We start from the raw sequence: 21,267 nt of genomic DNA on the forward strand, positions 1-21,267 counted from the left end.
GAGGAGCAAAAGGAACTGTCAGATGATGCGTGGCTGCTGGACCTGGGGTTTCTGACAGACTTGACTGCAAATGGGAACCTCCAGCAGGGTGTTAAAGTAACACTGAAGCAGTTTAAGAGTTAATAAGATACTTAAGTGATTAATTGAGTGACGATTGTTTGATCATCGAAGACACGTGATGATAATGAGCAGAATCACTGAAGGAAAGAGAAACACAAGAACTACAGCTGACTTCAGCCACAGCTTTAGATGAACTGAAAAGACTCAATAAATCTATTACAAACCACACTGACTTTGTTTCTGTCATACCTCTATAGTTCTTTTTGAGAATTAACAGGTTTAGATTTTGATGTTTTATTGGAAATGTTTAGTCACCATTATGGTGACCAGTGTTTACTTTAGTTGGGCTGTTTGACTCTGGGTTTCTGATGTTAGTTTTTGTTCTGATGTTAGTTTTGTTTCAAACACATAATTTGTTTCAAAAGAAGCCATTACCAAGGATGGTCCAGGTGATACATCTTTCATCATCAGTAAAAAATATTTGAGAAAAAAAAATAGTATAAAAAAAAATTTGGTTATTTGTTTTTTTTGTTAATAGATTTTCACCAACAATTCTTTTTTGCCAGAGATCAAATATTCAGAATTTTGATTTTGAAGTGCATTGAGAAACAAAGAAAATCTTCAGACACACACAAACATCAAGAATCATCATATCAATCTCAATAACGGTGACATTCTTCATGCAGAAATGCATGCTGGGAGCCACCATAGTGTAACACTCATGACTCCCAGCATGCATTGCAGCATAAAGCATGTCACCATTGTTGAGATTCATATTGCTGTTGATATCTGTGTGCTTAAAAAAATCCCCATATTGTATTTAAAAATCTATTTAGGATGACTGATCTGTGGCAAATATTCATGGTGAAAATCTATTAACAACAAATAACTCGTTTTTGTTGGAGATGAGTTTAGTTAATCACTGTTCTTTGATATGATATGATTTTGTGTATGGCTTCCTGTTTAACAAATCATGTGTATGGCTTCCTGTTTAACAAATCATGTGTTTTGTTAACACTGTTAAAAAAACAAAAATTTATATAAAATCAAAGTGTCAAAGTACTCAAATAAAGGAAACACTGATCACCATAATGGCGACCTTTGGTGATTGTGATTTTTAATAAATCATCAACATCTAAACCTCTGTTATTTTCAAAAAGACATTTAGACAAATGACAGAAATAAAGAGATGTAATGTATTTTCAGTTGATTTCATCTAAGCTGTGGCTGAAGTCAGCTGTAGTTCTTGTGTTTCTCTTTCCTTCAGTGATTCTGCTCATTATCATCAGGTGTCTTCAATGATCACTCAATTAATCACTTAAGTATCTCATTAACTCTAACACTGCTTCAGTGTTACTTTAACACCCTGCTGGTGGTTCACATATGAACACAGAGCAGTGTTAATTCAACAGCGGGGAGTTTACTGTGTGCGTTTTGGTGAGTTGAACGAAATGTAATGTATTGCTGCATTTGTTTCAAACCCATTCATGCTCATTAATATAGAACAGGTTGCAGCCAAATTCCAGCAAGTATATTCTTTGTCAAGTGGAGTTGGAGACGGAGATGGTTGATTTGCAAAATGACATAGAGCTGAAAGCCATGTCAAAGGAAAGTGGCTTTTGGGGACTTGTCAACAGAGAGTCATCAAGTCCGAGGTTAGGGATCTTCGGCTTGAAAAGGTTGGTGACCACTGCTTTAAAACATCAAGACTGAAATACACACATCCATTCACACACACTTATAAACTGCTGTCTGTAACACAGAGCAAAGTTTTGAGAATATGTGAAATCCGTTCAATAATTCAGTAATAATGCAGAAAAAACACAGCATTGAATGAATTGCATTTTTAATGAATCAAAAAAAGGGGTCTCAAAATTCTTTGACTCTAATCATAATGCATAAACTAACACTTCAAATCACTATTTCTAACAAACATATCTAAAACTTGACAAAAATGTTGTTTGAATATATATTCAAATCTTCCATCTAATAAAAATATGTAATTATGTCTAAAAAATTCACAAGCCGCTTTATAGAGAGCTATACAGGCATCTAGTGGTTACACCAGGGTATTACACGTTTGCTTTCTATACTCTGCAAATTTTGGATTTTAAAAGCCTAGACTCTACTCTAATATGAAATACTGCATTAATTGAAAAATAATTTAAGAATTTTGGAAAAATGGATATGAATTCCTTCATAAATATTAATTAGTACCACAAAACCCTCTCAAAATGCAAAATGCAAAAGAAAATATATTATTGAACAAAAATGTATTACAATGATTTTACTGAAAAAATTACATTTCAGGGGTTCGGTCACTTTTGACTGCTAAGACCACCAGTGTGACTCCCAAATGGACCGCACAAGGTATATAAGTAATTATTTAAAGGAAATATGATTACATAAATGTGAGATATCTGATGGACGGAAGATCAGTTAATCTCTTGCGGGTTTACTTTAATTTCTTTCATTTTAGTCTCACGAGTTAGAGATAGTCCCAAAATATTGTACTTCAACAAGCAAAACATTGCATTTATGTATAAAATTTACATTCATGTATATCAAATTTGGTTAACAAAATAAAAAGTTTAAGTAAGTATATTTAGTTTTTATGTAAATGCTCTTTTTTAACAATTCCAAACAAAACGTTTTTCCAAAGTGAAGAAAAATCCTTGTCAATGTTCTCAATAACAAATAGGGAAAAGTCTTTCCACGGTAATTTAGACTAATGGCAATGCCAAAACAAATGCACTAAGTCTCTGGGTGCTGTTTACAAAAGGACAGTTTGTATCGATATCTTTTTAAAATTTATTTAAAAAGGCATTAACAGGATATACACGATGGACAATTCGAAAGGACACTTCTCTCATCTTATTAGTGATTAATCAGCCAAACCTTCCTCCAGGGAATATCAGAAACAAAAGCATTCCAATAAACTGTGACATTTGGAATTGACACACTTTCATTAAGAAATAATAAACGTATCGATCTATTAGAAGAAGTGGATGAAAAGCAATATTTCCCCACCGCTGAAAAAGTAGAGAGTCTACAGGAGGTAAAATAGAGGGGTAGGGGATATCGAGATGCCTAAATAAGAAATCTTATCTTTAATTTGAAAATTATTCATTGTAGATAAGTTGTATTTTTTAATTGACAGTAGTTCACATTTAGACAAATATATAAAAAAGACCTGAAGCTTTTGAAAATCTTTCAACAGTGCTGATGGAGACCCAAGAGGCATCTTTTAAAAAAGATCAGTGTCATCTGCTAATTGGCTGAAAGTTATCTCCCTTTCTGCAATGAGAATACCTTTCAAGGCACTTTTAATAATATAATGTGAGAAAATGGTGCCAAGAACAGATAGGGTGAGATAGGACATCCTTGTCTGATACCCCTCTGAAGGTTAAATCTAGCTTTACGATACGCCTTTACGATACTTTTTTCCTGTAAAAAAAGTTCCAGGTACAAATTGTTCCGGGTAATTTCGGTGGAAACGCGGCTATTGGCCGTGAGATGGCTTAGACGAAAGCGCGCCATTGGACAGAAAGAGCAAGACTGATATTTGCTGAACGCAGGACCTCGCAAAAGACTTTTAAAAATGCCGGTTTAAATAAAATGCTGTGTGAGCTCAACCAATTAGCATGTTCAGCGCCCAAGTCCCACCCCCGAAAGTTCCTGAACTTTGAAAAAGGGCCGTTTGGAGGGGGAAATATTTACCAGGAACTTAATTTAGACCCTGTGGTCGAAACACACTGAGTACCAGCCCAAAGTCCCTAGTTCCTGGGGAAAGTTCCTGCGGTGGAAACGCGGCTCAAGTCTATACTTTTACAGCAAAATCTGAGTACAAGCATGTTTTATAGGGGTGTAACGATTCATCTACTACATCGATGTATCGATTTATATTCCTATGATCTAACTACATCGATCTGTGCTCGGCAACTTGGCCTTCCGGACGACATGTATCGATCTAACATCGTTTTAAAAGGTAATCAATCGATTGTATCGATCATAGGAAATAACGCATTGGATTTAAGCACGTCAGACTTTATATGGATGTTTTTTCTTAGCACTTTTAATGATAAAGGCGTCAAACGTTACTCGATTCAGTCTGCCTATCTGTGACATTATCGCCTCGCACCAGCAGCAGCGTTAAGAAAACAAAACATAGCATGGCGGATGGCAGAGGAAAAGCCAACGAGCGAGAAATTATCAAGCCACCAGGAGAAAGAGCTTACGTTACCTGTACTTTCAACCCTTGCTTGTTACCTGTGCATTCCTGACCCCAGTGTACCAGCAGAGCGAGCTTTAGCACTGCTGGAGACATAGTGAACGCACAGAGAAGAGTTCTGCGCTCAGATCATGTTGATCAGTTGGTATTTTTGGGAAAAAAATGTAATTGAGTCATTGAAGAGTAGTTGGTTACATTTTATCTTTTATTAATTATTGTTTGTTACTGAGAGTAGTAGCAGGTTCAGCCAGTTTATTCAACCTGAAGAAATGTTAGTTGCACTTTATTTTTGATATTAATATTGTATTTATATTATTTTAATGTTGAACAACAACAGCAAAAGTAGCAGGTAAACCTACTATTAATTAAACCTGAAGAGAAGTTAGTTGCACTTTTTTTTTATATTAATATTGTATTTATATTATTTTAATGTTGAAACACAACAGCAAAAGTAGCAGGTAAACCTACTATTAATTAAACCTGAAGAGAAGTTAGTTGCACTTTTTTTTTATATTAATATTGTATTTATATTATTTTAATGTTGAAACACAACAGCAAAAGTAGCAGGTAAACCTACTATTAATTAAACCTGAAGAGAAGTTAGTTGCACTTTATTTTTGATATTAATATTGTAATATTTGTATGTTGGAAAACAAAACCAGAAGTAGCAGGTTAACCTACTGTTGAAATGTTGGTTGCACTTACTGTGCTTTTATTGAAAATGTATTGAATATTGAAAATGAGAGCAGAAAAGGTTAACTTCCTGTTAATTCAACCTAAACTGTTGGTTGCACTTTATTCAAATAAAATTTGAATGCATTTGCCATTAATTGTTGTTTACTTGTTTGTTTATATCCATAATTAATTTATACCTGATTCCCTTACAAGAAACAACAGGAATCTAGGAAACTTCACCTGCACTGACCAGTATCCAGATATTTATTTCAGTCACACAATTTTTGGCTAAAAAGTTACTGAATCGATTTCAAGTCACTGAATCGTTTCGGATCGTATCGTTCTAAATGAACCAATATCGTCCTTGAATTGTATCGACAACCTCAAATCGTGATACGAATCGAATCGTTGTTAAAACGAATTGTTACACCCCTAATGTTTTAGCTTAAAATTAAAAAGATAAGCAAAAAAAAAATTTGTAGATAGATATGAGAATTTATTAACGAACCATTTTAAAAATCAACCTTTAAAGCTGATGTTAACTGGCTGGCTAACTAGCTAGCTGATGCTAATGTGAGGTAATTTTTAAATATAAGGTCCAAATATTTGTTTTCTATCACTTAGATTACATCTGATGGAAAAACAAAGAATGTGATGTTCAGACCATGGTATAGTATTTGTGATAGAGGGAAGCGATGCTCCCTGGGGGCGTTTTACCCCACAGACTAGGTTTGGAAAACAAATCGTCATTCTGAAAATATAATTATATTTTCCTTAAATAACATGTACTCCCAAACTACAGGCCTTGCTCTTCTCATATCATATATAACTGTGATTTTCTGCAAAACAACAAACTTTAAAACAAAATTATATCACTTAACGTGAAATCTTTTTCCTCTCAGGTACGTCACCAGTGTAAACTTCGCGGTGAAAACTTCAACATAGTTTATAGCAACAACAAAAACGTATCTTGATTTTATCTAGTGGTTATTTTGGAGAGAAAAAAACATTATGGGGGCGTTTTCACCCCATTACCCTCCGTCTGACCCAGGATCAGGGTAACACAAAAACTACCCAAATACTGAAAAAATAACCCCACCAAAAAATGACCCAAAAGGCTCAACACAGGATTTGGGTAGAAAGATTTATTTAGAGTGCAAGGACGACACAAGTTTAATAAAACATTTATTAACAAAACGATAACCAAGAACCTTATTCCACCTGAGCTCAGCCCCAGAGGCATGTTGCAGAAAACCCGATTTCAGTGGCATCCCAGGTGTGTTTGAGATTAGTTTGAGCACAACCGCAAGGGGGCGCTGACACTGCACACACACACACACACGCACACACACATGTTTGTTTTTGTGAAATGTGAGGACATTCCATAGGCGTAATGGTTTTTATACCGTACAAACCGTATTTTCTATCCCCCTACACTGCCCCTGCCCCTAAACCTAACCCTCACAGGAGACTGTGCAGTTCACTTTCTGTGAAAAAAACCTCATTCTGTATGATTTATAAGCATTTTGAAAAGTGAGGACATGGGGAACGTCCTCATATTTCACCCTCTTTTTGTAATACCCATGTCATACCCATGTCATTATACACATTTGTGTCCTGATATTTCACGAAAACATGCCCACACAGCCCTGCTCCTCCTCACACACACACACACGCGGAGGCACGCACTGGGTCTTTGTGATGCTCATATTTTGATTGTGTGTATATTAATTTCTTTATGCGAGTGCGCACATGCGTAGAGGAGAGCAAGGCACAACCCAACACTTTTTGACTTTCTCAGTTTGTGTAAATCCACTTGGGAGTATTTATTTCCCCCCTCATTAATTTCACACATATCTAGTACAATTGTGTGGTTTTGTTTCATTAACACAGTGTAAACTTTTTTCTTGATTTCCCCTGAATGAATGGAAGTGAAATGTGACAACATGCCCCATAGGTGGGGCACATCTCAAAGAACCATTTCTAAGAACGACTAACAAAGCTTGCATTTTTATTTATGAATACCATTGAGAATGCCCCAGAAGGAAAGTTTTGTCATATTTAGTTCAGTTTTGTCCCCAAAAATATAGCTAAACACCCAGCTCTCACTCCGCTGTTGACTATTGGAGGCAGCCCACATTAAAAAATATAGAAGCCTATATTATAGTAAAATTACTAGTAAAGAGCGTAAATATACTACAGTAAATTGTAGTATGCCTCATATTTAGTATAATTAACAAAGTGTAGTAATACTATAATATACTGTAGTATATTTACTATACACTGTAAAAAAATAAAATAATCAGGTCTCCAATTCAATTTTTTTTTTGTTTTTTTTTGTGAGCGATCACATCTAATTTTTTCAGTTGGCCAAATTAAATTTTTGTAAATTGATGCAATTTAATTCAATTAAAATTCAAGAAATTAAATTTGGCCAACTGAAAATTTTAGATGTGATCGCTCACTAGAAAATGTTCAATTGGAGACCTGATTTTTTTTTTTACAGTGATAGTATGGTTTAAAAACAATAGTATTTTTTTTCATGTGGGCTGGCTCCAAACATATTTATTTAACTCCATTTTGGTGTAAAAATATATTGAATATTAAATCAATTATTTGGACGTTTAATGTAGCCTGTATGATTATAGAAATAGTCAACGGATTAAAATTAAGTGTTTTCTTCTACTTCTTTATGCTCGAACATAAATAGGCCTATCTGAAGTGTTCGGTTCGCACAACTTTTTCTCTGACCTGTTTATTATTATTAGTGAGATATTAGTGGAAAAAAAGCTTCAGAAATTGTGTAATACGGACTGGGGTTTTTTCTCAGGGTGTTTTCAGTGGACTTTAGAGCCATAAAGTAAGTAAATGATTAATTTCGCTGCAGAATAATTGAGACTTTAAGCTGGTCACGGTGAAGGACGAGTGAACCAGTTTCTCACAGCGACCGGATCAAATATAGATTTATAAATACAGTAACTGCTAAAACAACTGTTTAGTACCTTTAAGTGTTTCGGTGGTTGATGCTGAATCCGCTGTGAAGAAAAGTCAACGCGACCACTAGCCTAATACACACATCATTTGTCCATCTGTCTTGTCTTTTATAACTTGAATCGATCAGAATTGTGAGCGCATGGTTGACCAGCGATGGAAGAAAGTAAGGTAAGAGAAACTCTCTCTTAATGATAAAACATGAAATAACCTCCAGTGATTTCATCCGATTGCCTCTCTCTATGACAGACTGTTCATGTAACTCCGCCCACAACTCCAACCAAAGCCACGCCCCCCCGGTCAACATCTGCTGAACCGCCGAGTGAGTGAACGGACCTTTTTCACACACTGATGATGCGTTTTAACGGTCATCAGCATCGCAAATCCTCCAACGTTTTTTATATTTACATTTTTTATGTATATATATTTATAAATGTATAACATTATGTGCATCAAATGACAAAAAACACTAGTTAATGCTGCTGTGAGGGTGTTTCTAACCTGCTGTGGGAGTGATGGTCTCTCTCTTCCGTCTGCCGTTATCTCTGTCTATTTTTCCCTGTTTTGAAAGTTGTTAAAACACTATTGTGGAGTTTCTCTGTTGCTATTTGAGCAACTGGGAACACGAGAAATATATTTAATGTAGTCTCTCATTCACCGCTAGAGAAGTTTACCCAACTGGGATGACTTCTGAGAAACATAGGATGAATCCGAAATCGACCCCCATTAAATAGGGCACTATTTGAAGGGACAGCCATTTGTAGTGGTGTCCGAAAACATAGTGGACGTTATCAAAGACTTTATAAATAGGAAGACGCAGTTTTGGCAACTATTTTCAAAGGAAAAGTAGTTAAAGCCTGTCCAAAAAGACGCTAGATGACGTCGGCAATTAGCATATCCGTGACATCACCACGTCGTACGTGCGTTCTGCCTACCTAATGTGTTTCATCTCCTAATCCGTGCTCACGTACTGTAATTTAAAATAATACAATATAGCCGACTGTCCAATAAAGACCAAGTCCAAAAAGTCGCTAGATTTGTCGCAAGGCACTTTTTCGGAGAAAAAAAAAGTCTTTAACGGGGTCTGAAAAGTCGCAAAGTTGGCAACACTGGGAAGACAGCGCACTTCGATTACTTATGAATGGGAGAATATGGCGAATAAGCCCCGCCTTCTAAATTAAAGAGCCAATCGTTGATTAGTCATTGTGTCACTGCAGCTCCGGTTGCTATAGAAACATTTGTCATTTTTCAAGCATTTTATGAGACGGTTGTGGTCAGATTTCATTGGTGATTTCAAATATGAAATTTAATCGTAGCCTTAACAGTTTTGGAGAATTCGATGTTTCCCCATTCAAAGAGACAGGAGCTGCACTTGCATGCCCGAGAGGCGTTTCAAAGATGGCCGCCGAGTTAAAGGATGAGTTCACTTCAAAATGAAATGATTCCCTGATATTTTACTTTACTATTTAAATAAATAAATAAATATACTTTTTAACCTAAATTGCTCATCTTGCGCTGCTCTGCGACGTGCTAGTGATTGCGCAACCACGTCGAAAATGTCACACAAGATGTAGACAGAAGCACTGTCCCAAGCGAACGTGCGAGGACTAATACAAACTCCCTTTACCAAAAACACTTCAACTTTTAAATCGTCTGACGTCGTTGTTTGACTTTTTTTTTTTTTGTTAAAGGACGTTTGTATTAAACTTCGCATGTGCGCTTTGTAAACACGGGGGCGGTACTTCCGCCTATGTCTTGCGTGACGTTTTCGACGTGGAAATAGACGCTTCTGAGTGGGACGTTTTTCAGTAAGAACCTGCTTAGGATCGGACCATAGACTGTAAAACAATATGATTGCGCAATCATATTGTTTTACAGTCTATGGTCCGATCCTAAGCAGGTTCTTACTGAAAAACGTCCCACTCAGAAGCGTCTATTTCCAGTCTCAGAACAATTGGTTGTTCTTCAAAATCTGTATCTTCATCTCAAACATATACGGTTGAATGCCTAATCTCTCCATCGTTCGCTGTGCAACAGCCAATCAGAGCAGAGCTTAGCATTATTATTCATGAGTCATGGCCCTTCCGAATACGGCAATAACAGCCCATTTCATTCTAGGGACAATTTCTAGGGTTGTAAACGGACCTGTAAAACCGTATCTCGAGTATTTTTGCCTTTACCTAACCCACAAACCATCTATGTAGATATCAGAGAACAATTTAAAATGTTGTATCAAATGGCACCTTTAATATGATATTAAACATTTGTAACATACTAAGCAATAATTGTCATAATTATGCTGTATAAACCCTACTCTCTCTCTGTCTGTTTTCCTCCTGCAGTGAGTTTGAGCAGCCCAGAGTTGCTGAAAGAGCTGACGCAGCCTCACGCGCTCAAACACGTCTCTGCACCCAAGGGACCGAAAATTGTGTTCTGGGGACGAGGACGACAGGTGAGACACACCTGAGAGAACATGAATAAATATAAACTCAACACACACACACACACACACACAGAGAGAGTAGCAAATCTACACCACTCTAAACGTCAGTTCATTTGAAATGAATATTATTTAACTTCCAAGGTACACGAGCAACATAATATCTAGTGCATTGGTATACACAGATCAGGCATAACATTATAATATTGTGTCCACTTTAGTGCCTGTTTTATGTAGCCTAGTGATTTTTTGACAAGTTCTATAATTAAATTTTTTTTAAATAAATAAAATCCAGCACAATATAGTAAAGATTGCTGTTTTTTGGTTAATAGCGGTGTTTTTATTATCTAATGTCTCCAGTTCAGTTTGTCACTATATTAAAATTCATTTAAACTTCTTTTATCTCAAGTTATATTGACATTTTAATTTTAACTTTATTGGATTACTTTCTAAAAAATAAAAAATAAATTATAAAACTAATTATGTTTTAAAGCTACACTGTGTGATATTTTCCCCCATCTAGTGGTGGAAAGGTATATGACCATCCAGTAAATTTTAGTTTCCCTTCCTCTCAATTCCGATTTCGTTTTAACTCCTACGGTGGCCGATTTAGTCCAAGATTAATATGGCTTCCAGTTCGACCTCGTCCACATTCGACACGGTGCCATCGAGTGTTAAAACGCCAAAGGCGAAGCTTGAATTCACGGGTATGTCCCTCTTTGGCTAATGTACTTTCGAGATGGAGGGGCAACATGGCGACCCGCATTCGAACCCTCACCCGTATGTATTTTCAATGGCATATTATAAACTTACGAGAATACTTTATTACTTGAAATAAGTAAATATACATTAATGAGCACATATATTTTTGAAAGAACTAAGTGTTTTTAGCTAAGAATAAACTAAAAAAGTTACACAATGTAGCTTTAAATATTGAGTTAAAACATTGGAAGTGTCTGAAAGAGACGTTTATCAAGAGATGAGTTTTGAGTTGAGAACTTCACCGATTCAGGGACCGTTTACAAAACAGGGTTTTCAACTACAAACGGTAAACTTTGTATTTGTTTTTTGGCCATTTATTTACACGACACCGGTGTTTCGAGGGCCTGAAAATGCAAAATTTGTATGTTTTCAAATGGTATGTTTACACTTCAACGATGTATTAAAATCGGAAAAGTTTTTCCTTTGCTTTTTCCGTGTACAGATGACAATTTTGTCAAAACGATCCCGTTCACAATGATCTGCAAAAACGACTAAATGCGCTGTATGCCATTGCCAGGCCAGTAGATGGCGATGTCATTTTGTAAATTAACAGCGCGTCTGAAAACGTAATATGCATGTGCATGACTTCACCGTTTTCACAAATTCGATAACTTTTTGAAACCCGATTTTGAAAGATTGCGTTTTCAGGCCACCAAACGCTGTTGTTGTGTAAATCAACGGCCAAAACACATACAGTTTCCTTTTTGAAAACGGTGTCGTGTAAACCATTCCTGAAGCATTTGTGCTTTGTGGCGGAGCATTATCTGCTGAAAGAGCCACAGCCACCAGGGAATACCGTTTCCATGAAAGGCTGTACTCACTCAAATCCTTACTCTTGTCCATTTTTCCTGCTTCTAACACATCAACTCTGAGGACGAAATGTTCACTTGCTGCCTAATATATCCCACCCACTAACAGAGATCATCAGTGTTATTCACCGGTCATAATGTTATGCCTGATCAGGTGTATATCATAGTACCATGTGATAAAGCACAGTTTTTCATTAGAAGTTTGAAGCATCAAAACTGTATAGGCTATATATTTTTATAAGTATGTTTAATTGATCACGTTATATTTTATATAATCTCTACTTCCACTGGTATTTATACATATATATTTAAATTGTGTTTCAGAATCAGGAGGGAGTCGATCCAAACTGCACTAACACTCAGCACTCTAAAAAATGATGGGTTAAAAACAGCCATTTCTGGGTTATTTGGCAACCCAGCCATATGTTGGACAGAAGTACGCTATAGTACAGGAACAGTTCATGTCAGTGTCCTTTACAATCATAAAACACATTGAGTAACACACTTCAAACTTAAGTTAAGTTCCACTGTTGCTCCGGTGCATTGCTCTGCACAGGGTGACCCAATAAAATGACCCAGCAGGCTCTGAACCCAGCATTTGGGTTAAAAACAACCCAGTATTTTTTAGAGTGCGCAGACAGGTGCTCTGTCATTGGCTGATTGAGCTGTCTGTCAGCGCTAAGCTCCACCCTCCTGTGGTGATGTCATTCTTCAGTGTTTTAATAGTGTGTGTGTGTGTGTGTGTAATATCAGATCAAAATATAATAATAAAAGCTCAGTCGATGTGTGTGTTTGTCTTATTTCAACAGTGAGTGTGTGGCCATGACGCATTGGATGTTTATTTGCTAAAATTGCACTTCAATACATATTCAATGCTGTCACACATATTTCCATATTTCCAAAATATGTGAAAACCAATACATTTGATTAATTTAGTCTATTTATTCAATTTTGAATACTCTTAACAATCAACATCTACAATTTACAATTAAAATAAAGTTCTGGTAAGAGAAGCATTTTGGTCTATAAAATAATCATGGTTTATTTATTCAATATAATAAAGCATAATTTGTGATTTCTGCATTTCAAACATTGATTATTAATATAATGTTAAATGTCTTGCAGTTTTACTGTAGTTTCATTTATTATTAATATTGTAAATGTATTAATATATTACATTATTTTCATTTTAGTGTAATTTTTATGATTTTTAAAAATAGTTTTTTTTATTCATTTTTATTTCAGTTTTAGTTTACTTTAGTACTTAAAGCTAAACGAAATGAGAAATATTTCTAAAACTAGCTGAAATAAAACATGTCTTTTATATTTTATTATATTTCAGTTTACTTTTATTTTATTTCAAGTCATGAAAACGTTTTATTTTTAAGTTTTGGTGAAGGATAATAAGCCTGATTTCTGGAAATAATCCATATATTTATGGATAAATTCATATCGACAAATGTAATGTATTACTGAACTACGCATGTATGAATTGTAATAAAACATTTTAAAATTCAAATTGATGCACAAGGTTTATTTATTAAATATAATAAAGCATATTTTGTGAAGTTTTTGCATTTCAAACATTGATTATTAATATAACGTAAAGTTTCTTGCAGTTTTATGGTAGTATCATATATTATTCATATTTTAAATGCATAAATATATAACATTATTTTCATTTTAGGAATGTTTTTTGTAATTTTTATGATTTTTAAATGTTTTTTATTCATTTTTATTTCAGTTTTAGTTTGTTATTAGTACTTAAAGCTAATGAAATGAGAAAACATGTTTAGTTTTATATTTTATTATATTTCAGTTTACATTTATTTTATTTCAAGTCATGAAAATGTTTTTTATGTTTTTGGTGAATGATGATAACCCTGATTTCTGGAAATAATCCATATATTTATGGATAAATTCATATCGACAAATATGAACTAGCATATATGAATTGTAATTCTGTTTTCTTAAATTCAAAATGAAGCATTTTGGTCCATAAAATAATCATGGTTTATTTATTAAATATAATAAAGTATAATTCACAGTTTCTGCATTTCAAACATTGATTATTAATATAATGTAAATTTTGTTGCAGTTTTATTGTAGTATAATTTATTATTAATGTTTTAAATGCATAAATATATTAAATTATTTTCATTTTAGTTAGGTTATGTTTTTAATAATTTTGCTTTTTGTAATTTTTTTCCTTTTTATAATTTTTTATTTCAGTTTTAGTTTTTTTTAGTACTTCAAGCGAAACGAAAATAAGAAATATTGCCTTGAATTGTAATAAAAAAATTTTTTAATTCAAATTGATGCACAAGGTTTATTTATTAAATATAATAAATCATAATTTGTGAAGTTTTTGCATTTCAAACATTGATAATTAATTTAATGTAAAGTTTCTTGCAGTTTTATGGTAGTATCATATATTATTCATATTTTAAATGCATAAATATATTACATTATTTTCATTTTAGTTAGGTTATGTTTTTAATAATTTTGCTTTTTGTAATTTTTTTCCTTTTTATAATTTTTTATTTCAGTTTTAGTTTATTTTAGTACTAAGCGAAAGTACTGCCCAATCGTTGGGTTAAAACAATGCAATCCCTGGGTCAAAACAGCCCAATCGCTGGATTAAAAAAGCCCAAATGCTGGGTTAAAACAGCCCAATCGCTGGGTTAAAACAGCCCAATCGCTGGATTAAAACAGCCCAATCGCTGGGTTAAAACAGCCCAATCGCTGGGTTAAAACAGCCCAATCGCTGGGTTAAAACAGCCCAATCGCTGGGTTAAAACAGCCCAATCGCTGGGTTAAAACAGCCCAATCGCTGGGTTAAAAAAGCCCAAATGCTGGGTTAAAACAGCCCAATCGTTGGGTTAAAACAGTCCAATCGCTGGGTTAAAACAGCCCAATCGCTGGATTAAAAAAGCCCAAATGCTGGGTTAAAACAGCCCAATCGTTGGGTTAAAACAGTCCAATCGCTGGGTTAAAACAGCCCAATCGCTGGGTTAAAACAGCCCAATCCCTGGGTTAAAACAGCCCAATCGCTGGGTTTAAACAACCCAATCGCTGGAATAAAACAGCCCAATCGCTGGGTTAAAACAGTCCAATCCCTGGGTTAAAACAGCCCAATCGCTGGGTTAAAACAGCCCAATCCCTGGGTTAAAACAGCCCAATCGCTGGGTTAAAACAGCCCAATCGCTGGGTTAAAACAACCCAATCACTGGAATAAAACAGCCCAATCGCTGGGTTAAAACAGCCCAATCGCTGGGTTAAAACAGGCCAATCGCTGGGTTAAAACAGCCCAATCGCTGGGTTAAAACAGCCCAATCGTTGGGTTAAAACAGCCCAATCGCTGGGTTAAAACAGCCCAATCGTTGGGTTAAAACAGCCCAATCGCTGGGTTAAAACAGCCCAATCGCTGGTTTAAAACAGCCCAATCGCTGGGTTAAAACAGCCCAATCGCTGGGTTAAACAGCCCAATCGCTGGGTTAAAACAGCCCAATCGTTGGGTTAAAACAGCCCAATCGCTGGATTAAACAGCCCAATCGCTGGGTTAAACAGCCCGATCGCTGGGTTAAAACAGCCCAATCGTTGGGTTAAAACAGCCCAATCGCTGGATTAAACAGCCCAATCGCTGGGTTAAACAGCCCGATCGCTGGGTTAAAACAGCCCAATCGTTGGGTTAAAACAGCCCAATCGCTGGATTAAAACAGCCCAATCGCTGGGTTAAACAGCCCAATCGCTGGGTTAAAACAGCCCAATCGTTGGGTTAAAACAGCCCAATCGCTGGATTAAACAGCCCAATCGCTGGGTTAAAACAGCCCAATCGCTGGGTTAAACAGCCCAATCGCTGGGTTAAAACAGCCCAATCGTTGGGTTAAAACAGCCCAATCGCTGGATTAAACAGCCCAATCGCTGGGTTAAACAGCCCGATCGCTGGGTTAAAACAGCCCAATCGCTGGGTTAAAACAGCCCAATCGCTGGGTTAAAACAGCCCAATCGCTGGGTTAAAACAGCCCAATCGCTGGATTAAAACAGCCCAATCGCTGGATTAAAACAACCCAAACGCTGGGTTAAAACAGCCCAATCGCTGGGTTAAAACAGCCCAATCGCTGGGTTAAAACAGCCCAATCGCTGGGTTAAAACAGCCCAATCGCTGGATCAAAACAGCCCAATCGCTGGGTTAAAACGAAATGAGAAAACATGTTTAGTTTTATATTTTATCATATTTCAGTTTACATTTATTTTATTAGTAATAAAAAATATATATTTTTAACTTTTGGTGAATGTCAATAACCCTGATTTCTGGAAATAATCCATATGGATAAATTCATATCGACAAATGAAATGTCCCTATTGTAATTCTATTTTCTAAAATTCAGATTATCTGTGACCTCAGTCCGAGTGAAAGTGTGTTTTCAGTTCAGCTCGACCTTTACACAAGCCTGAATCAGTGACACGCACAGCAGTTCAAAGGTCATGCTGATTTGAGCTGGCCTGTGTTCATTAGGAGCGTTAGCCGAGACTCGAGGAGACGTTATTGCCATGGGGCTGCGATGTCGTCCGCGGAGGTGTGTGTTGACCGCGGTCACGCTGAGTCTGCTGCTGTTTCTCAGCTCACTGTGGCTGCGTGAGTAAATGCAACCTTTCACACACACACACACACACACACACACACACACACACACACACACACACACACACACACACACACACACACACACACACACCCCTCGAGCTTGAATAACCGCGCTTCACTGTTTCTCCTCAGCTCAGGGAACCATTCAGGATTGTGAGCAGTCGTGGCGGCCTTGTCTGAGTGTGTTCACACACACCAGAGCGGTGAGAAGTGACTCTGCATCACAGATATATCTCATGAACCGCTACTCTTTGACTGACACACTCTCTCTGTCCAGGTGGTCCGGCCTGCTGTTACTGAAGCTGGTGCGCTTGGAGGAAATGACATCATCAGAGAGTGTGCTGGAGAGCCGTTCCAGGTGTCCCGCCTCCACCGGCATCTAAGCTCCGCCCTCGGCCCCGCCTCCGACGTGCTGCTGGAGCCCTACCTGCTGTGCTGGGAGGAGCTGATCAAGTATGAGGATCTTACAGCTGTAGCTCTCAGGGATGGGCTCATTCAGTTCTGGTGTTCAAGGGGTTCTAGAGCGTGGCACTGAAACCCAATAGTAATAGCCGAGGATCAGCATTCACCCCGAAAAGTGATCGGGAACACCAAACCGTGAAACTTTGAGGGATGGTAGTAGCAGCCCTGTCTACAACTCCACCCAGGTTCGCTGCGATCGGCCTGATGGTGGCGCTACAGCGATCAAAAGTAGCACACTCTAAAAAATGCTGGGTTATAAACAAGTTGGGTTGAAAATGGAAAAACTCAGCAATTGGGTTGTTTGAACCCTGGGTTAAATGTTTGCTTAAAACAACCCAATCGCTGGGTTAAATGTTTGCTTAAAACAACCCAATCACTTGGAGAAATGTTTGCTTAAAACAACAAAATCGCTGGGTTAAAACAGCCCAATTGCTGGGTTAAAACAGCCCAATCACTGGATTAAAACAGCCCAATCGCTGAGTTAAAACTGCCCAATTGCTGGGTTAAAACAGTCGAATTGCTGGGTTAAAACAGCCCAATCGCTGGGTTAAAACTGTCGAATTGCTGGGTTAAAACAACCCAATCACTGGGTTAAAACAACCCATCGCTGGGTTAAAACAGCCCAATTGCTGGGTTAAAAAAAAACAATCGCTGGGTTAAAACAGCCCAATCGCTTGGAGAAATGTTTGCTGCCTTAAAACAACAAAATCGCTGGGTTAAAACAACCCAATCACTAGATTTAAACAGCCCAATCGCTGGGTTAAAACAGCCCAATCGCTGGGTTAAAACTGCCCAATCGCTGGGTTAAAACAGTCCAATCGTTGGGTTAAAACAGCCCAATCGCTGGGTTAAAACAGCCCAATCACTGGGTTAAAACAACCCAACCGCTGGGTTAAAACAGCCCAATCACTGGGTTAAAACAACCCAACCGCTGGGTTAAAACAACCCAATCGCTGGGTTAAAACAGCCCAATCGTTGGGTTAAAACTGTCCAATCGTTGGGTTAAAACAACCCAACCGCTGGGTTAAAACAACCCAATCGCTGGGTTAAAACAGCCCAATCGTTGGGTTAAAACAACCCAACCGCTGGGTTAAAACAACCCAATCGCTGGGTTAAAACAGCCCAATCGCTGGGTTAAAACAACCCAATCGCTGGGTTAAAACAGCCCAATCGCTGGGTTAAAACAGTCCAATCGTTGGGTTACAACGGTCCAATCGCTGCGTTAAAACAGCCCAATCGCTGGGTTAAAACAGCCCAATCGCTGGGTTAAAACAGCCCAATCGTTGGGTTAAAACAGTCCAATCGTTGGGTTAAAACAGTCCAATCGCTGGGTTAAAACAGTCCAATTGCTGGGTTAAAACAGTCCAATCGCTGGGTTAAAACAGCCCAATCGCTGGGTTAAAACAGCCCAATCGCTGGGTTAAAACAGCCCAATTGCTGGGTTAAAACAGTCCAATCGCTGGGTTAAAACAGCCCAATCGCTGGGTTAAAACAGCCCAATCGCTGGGTTAAAACAGCCCAATTGCTGGGTTAAAACAGTCCAATTGCTGGGTTAAAACAGCCCAATCGTTGGGTTAAAACAATCCAATCGCTGTGTTAAAACAGCCCAATTGCTGGGTTAAAACAGTCCAATTGCTGGGTTAAAACAGTCCAATTGCTGGGTTAAAATAGCCCAATCATTGGGTTAAAACAATCCAATCGCTGGAGTCGAGCGTGGCCACTTTTCCTAAAACAGCTATAACTGCTGAACAGAATGAGATAATTTCACCAAACCTGCTACACCTGTGTATGGGCTCTGTGGCCGTGTGTAAAAGGACGCGGCGAAAACCCCCCCGAAAACTAGCTAGAAAACGGCCATTCCGACTGACTTGAAAACTGGCATGCGGTGTCTTTGTCCAAGGTCCTGCGATGACACTCGCGTTTCTCGAAAAACACGGAAAAATATGATTTTAAAAGTCCTCAGACTTAGATAACAAGTCAGAAATATGACATGCTGAGTCATTGTGAGATGAACAGTCGAAATTCAAAATGTTGTATTTAAAGTCAAAATTATGACTTAAAAGTCCTAATTGTGAGAAATTAGATTTAAAAAAAAGTCTAAATTATGACCAAAACACACACTAAGACAGAGATGAAATCATGCTTGTTATTTAAAAATGCGCTTTTAATATTTTGATTCACACTTGTAATTCTAATATTTACATTTTGTGCAATATATTTTTTTAACATGCGTTTTTACATTTTGAAATCAGTTTTTACAACAGAAATGACTCAATCAAAGACGTACTTTAGCTCTTTAAAGCTGCTCTGAAGCATCTGTGTGTGAGGAGCGCTGGAGAAATAAAGCTGACTTGACCTATGCACCGTTCATGAGATGACTGATGTTGTGTTTATGCTGCAGGTTCATGGAGGCTCTGGGCCCTCTGGTGGGCTTTTTCACTCATAAAGTCGAGGAGAAGCTCACACTCATCCGACAGCTCTCACTGGAAGAATCTTCCATCGCTGCGCCTGGAGATGCCCAGGGTGAAGCCCCGCCCCCTCACCACGCCTACCGCTCCGTGCGCTCCATGCTAGAGGCGGAGCTGGAGAGGGGCGTGGTCTCCTTCGACAGTCAAACGCCGTCCGGGAGTCGGACGTTGCTCCGCCTCCATCGCTCGTTGCTATGGTTACAGCTGCTGCTGGAGAAGCTGGCCACGGAGCCCGAGGGGCTGAGCATGGGCGAATTGTGCCGCGACGCGTACCTGGAGGTTTTGGCGCCACATCATCCCTGGCTTATTCAGCGCGCGGCCGAGCTGGTGTTTCGGGCGATGCCTGACCGCAAAGTCTTCCTGCAGCTGGTGTGTGTGCGGACGCAGGAAGAGGCGGAGCCTGTGATGCGCATCATCATCGAGGCGATCCGAGAAATTCACCAACGGACACAGAGAGAGCTGGAGATCAGGAACATGCTGGATCTGCCTTAAAGCTACACTGTGTGATATTTTCCCCCATCTAGTGGTGAAAAGGTATATGAGCATCCAGTGAATATTAGTTTCTGTTCCTCTCAATTCTGATTTCGTTTTAACTCCTACGGTGGCCGATTTAGTCCAAGATTAATATGGCTTCCAGTTCGACCTCGTCCACATTCGACACGGAGCCATCGAGTGTTAAAACACGAAAGGCGAAGCTTGAATTTACGGGTATGTCCCTCTTTGGCTAATGTACTTTCAAGATGGAGGGGCAACATGCCGACCCGCATTCGAACCCTCACCCGTATGTATTTACAATGGCATATTATAAACTTACAAGAATACTTTATTACTTGAAAGAAGTAAATATACATTAATGAGCACATATATGTTTGAAAGAACTAAGTGTTTTTAGCTAAGAATAAACTAAAAATGTTACACAGTGTAGCTTTAACACTTCCACACAACATAGATCTCGTGTATCCTAACACCTTATTTGAGTGCCTTTTCATCTGTGATCTGTGAAAATAGTGCGCCTCGTCACTTATTTGTACACTAGATGTCACTGTTTTACTGTGTTTTGTTAAATTATTTATGATAAATCTTATCAGCCTGAGTTTTCTGACTCTGTGTCTCCCTGTTTTCTTTTTTTCTTGTCTGTAAGCCTGTAAGTGTTAGAGGGGAGTAGAGCTGCTTCTGCTCATCTCTGGGGGCGACAAACACACCAACACGTTTTGCTGGAAATTTCTACCACATAGCAGAAAAATAGACTTAAAACACATACATATTGATGGTCATACAAAAGCAATACATAATTTGAAACTGTAAAGGATCTGTCTGTGTCCACTTACAATCAAAACAAAACTTTGTTCTTTTGTAAAATAAAGAAAACAAACTTCAGATCTGCCTTCTCAAATCTGTGTGAACTTTTTTTCTGGAGCACGTGTAACGGAGGCCAGCTAGTAGTAAACCTCACTCCTCTAATCTCAAGAGACGCTCTAGCGACTGACGCTAGCGGTTCGACTCCCGCTTGGAGCGGGCGGTTTGAACAGGAGGGGTTACATTGGTGCCGTGACCCGGATGGGAGTGAGGTTTAAGGGGGTGAGTGTAACAGAGGTCAGCTAGTAGTTACTGTGCGTGTATACCTCACTCTTCTGATCTCAAGAGACACGCTACACTGTCAGAAAAAAAGGTACATTGCTTTCACTGGGGCGGTACCCTAAGGCAGTGTTTCCCAACCGGGG

The 21,267-nt window shown here is 38.0% G+C and overlaps 1 protein-coding gene across 1 annotated transcript; it reads left to right on the forward strand.

Annotated features, from left to right (window-relative positions):
• The first annotated feature begins 16,461 nt into the window (after nt 1-16,461).
• gltpd2a (glycolipid transfer protein domain containing 2a) lies at nt 16,462-20,922 on the forward strand. The gene is made up of 4 exons (XM_079802352.1): nt 16,462-16,607; nt 16,749-16,819; nt 16,894-17,069; nt 19,480-20,922. The coding sequence occupies exons 1-4, from the start codon at nt 16,523-16,525 to the stop codon at nt 20,036-20,038; spliced, it is 891 nt and encodes a 296-aa protein (XP_079658478.1). The 5' UTR covers nt 16,462-16,522; the 3' UTR covers nt 20,039-20,922.
• Nucleotides 20,923-21,267: the final 345 nt, after the last annotated feature.

The sequence above is a fragment of the Gobio gobio genome (assembly GCF_949357685.1).
Source record: "Gobio gobio genome assembly, chromosome: 21".
NCBI lineage: Eukaryota > Metazoa > Chordata > Actinopteri > Cypriniformes > Gobionidae > Gobio > Gobio gobio.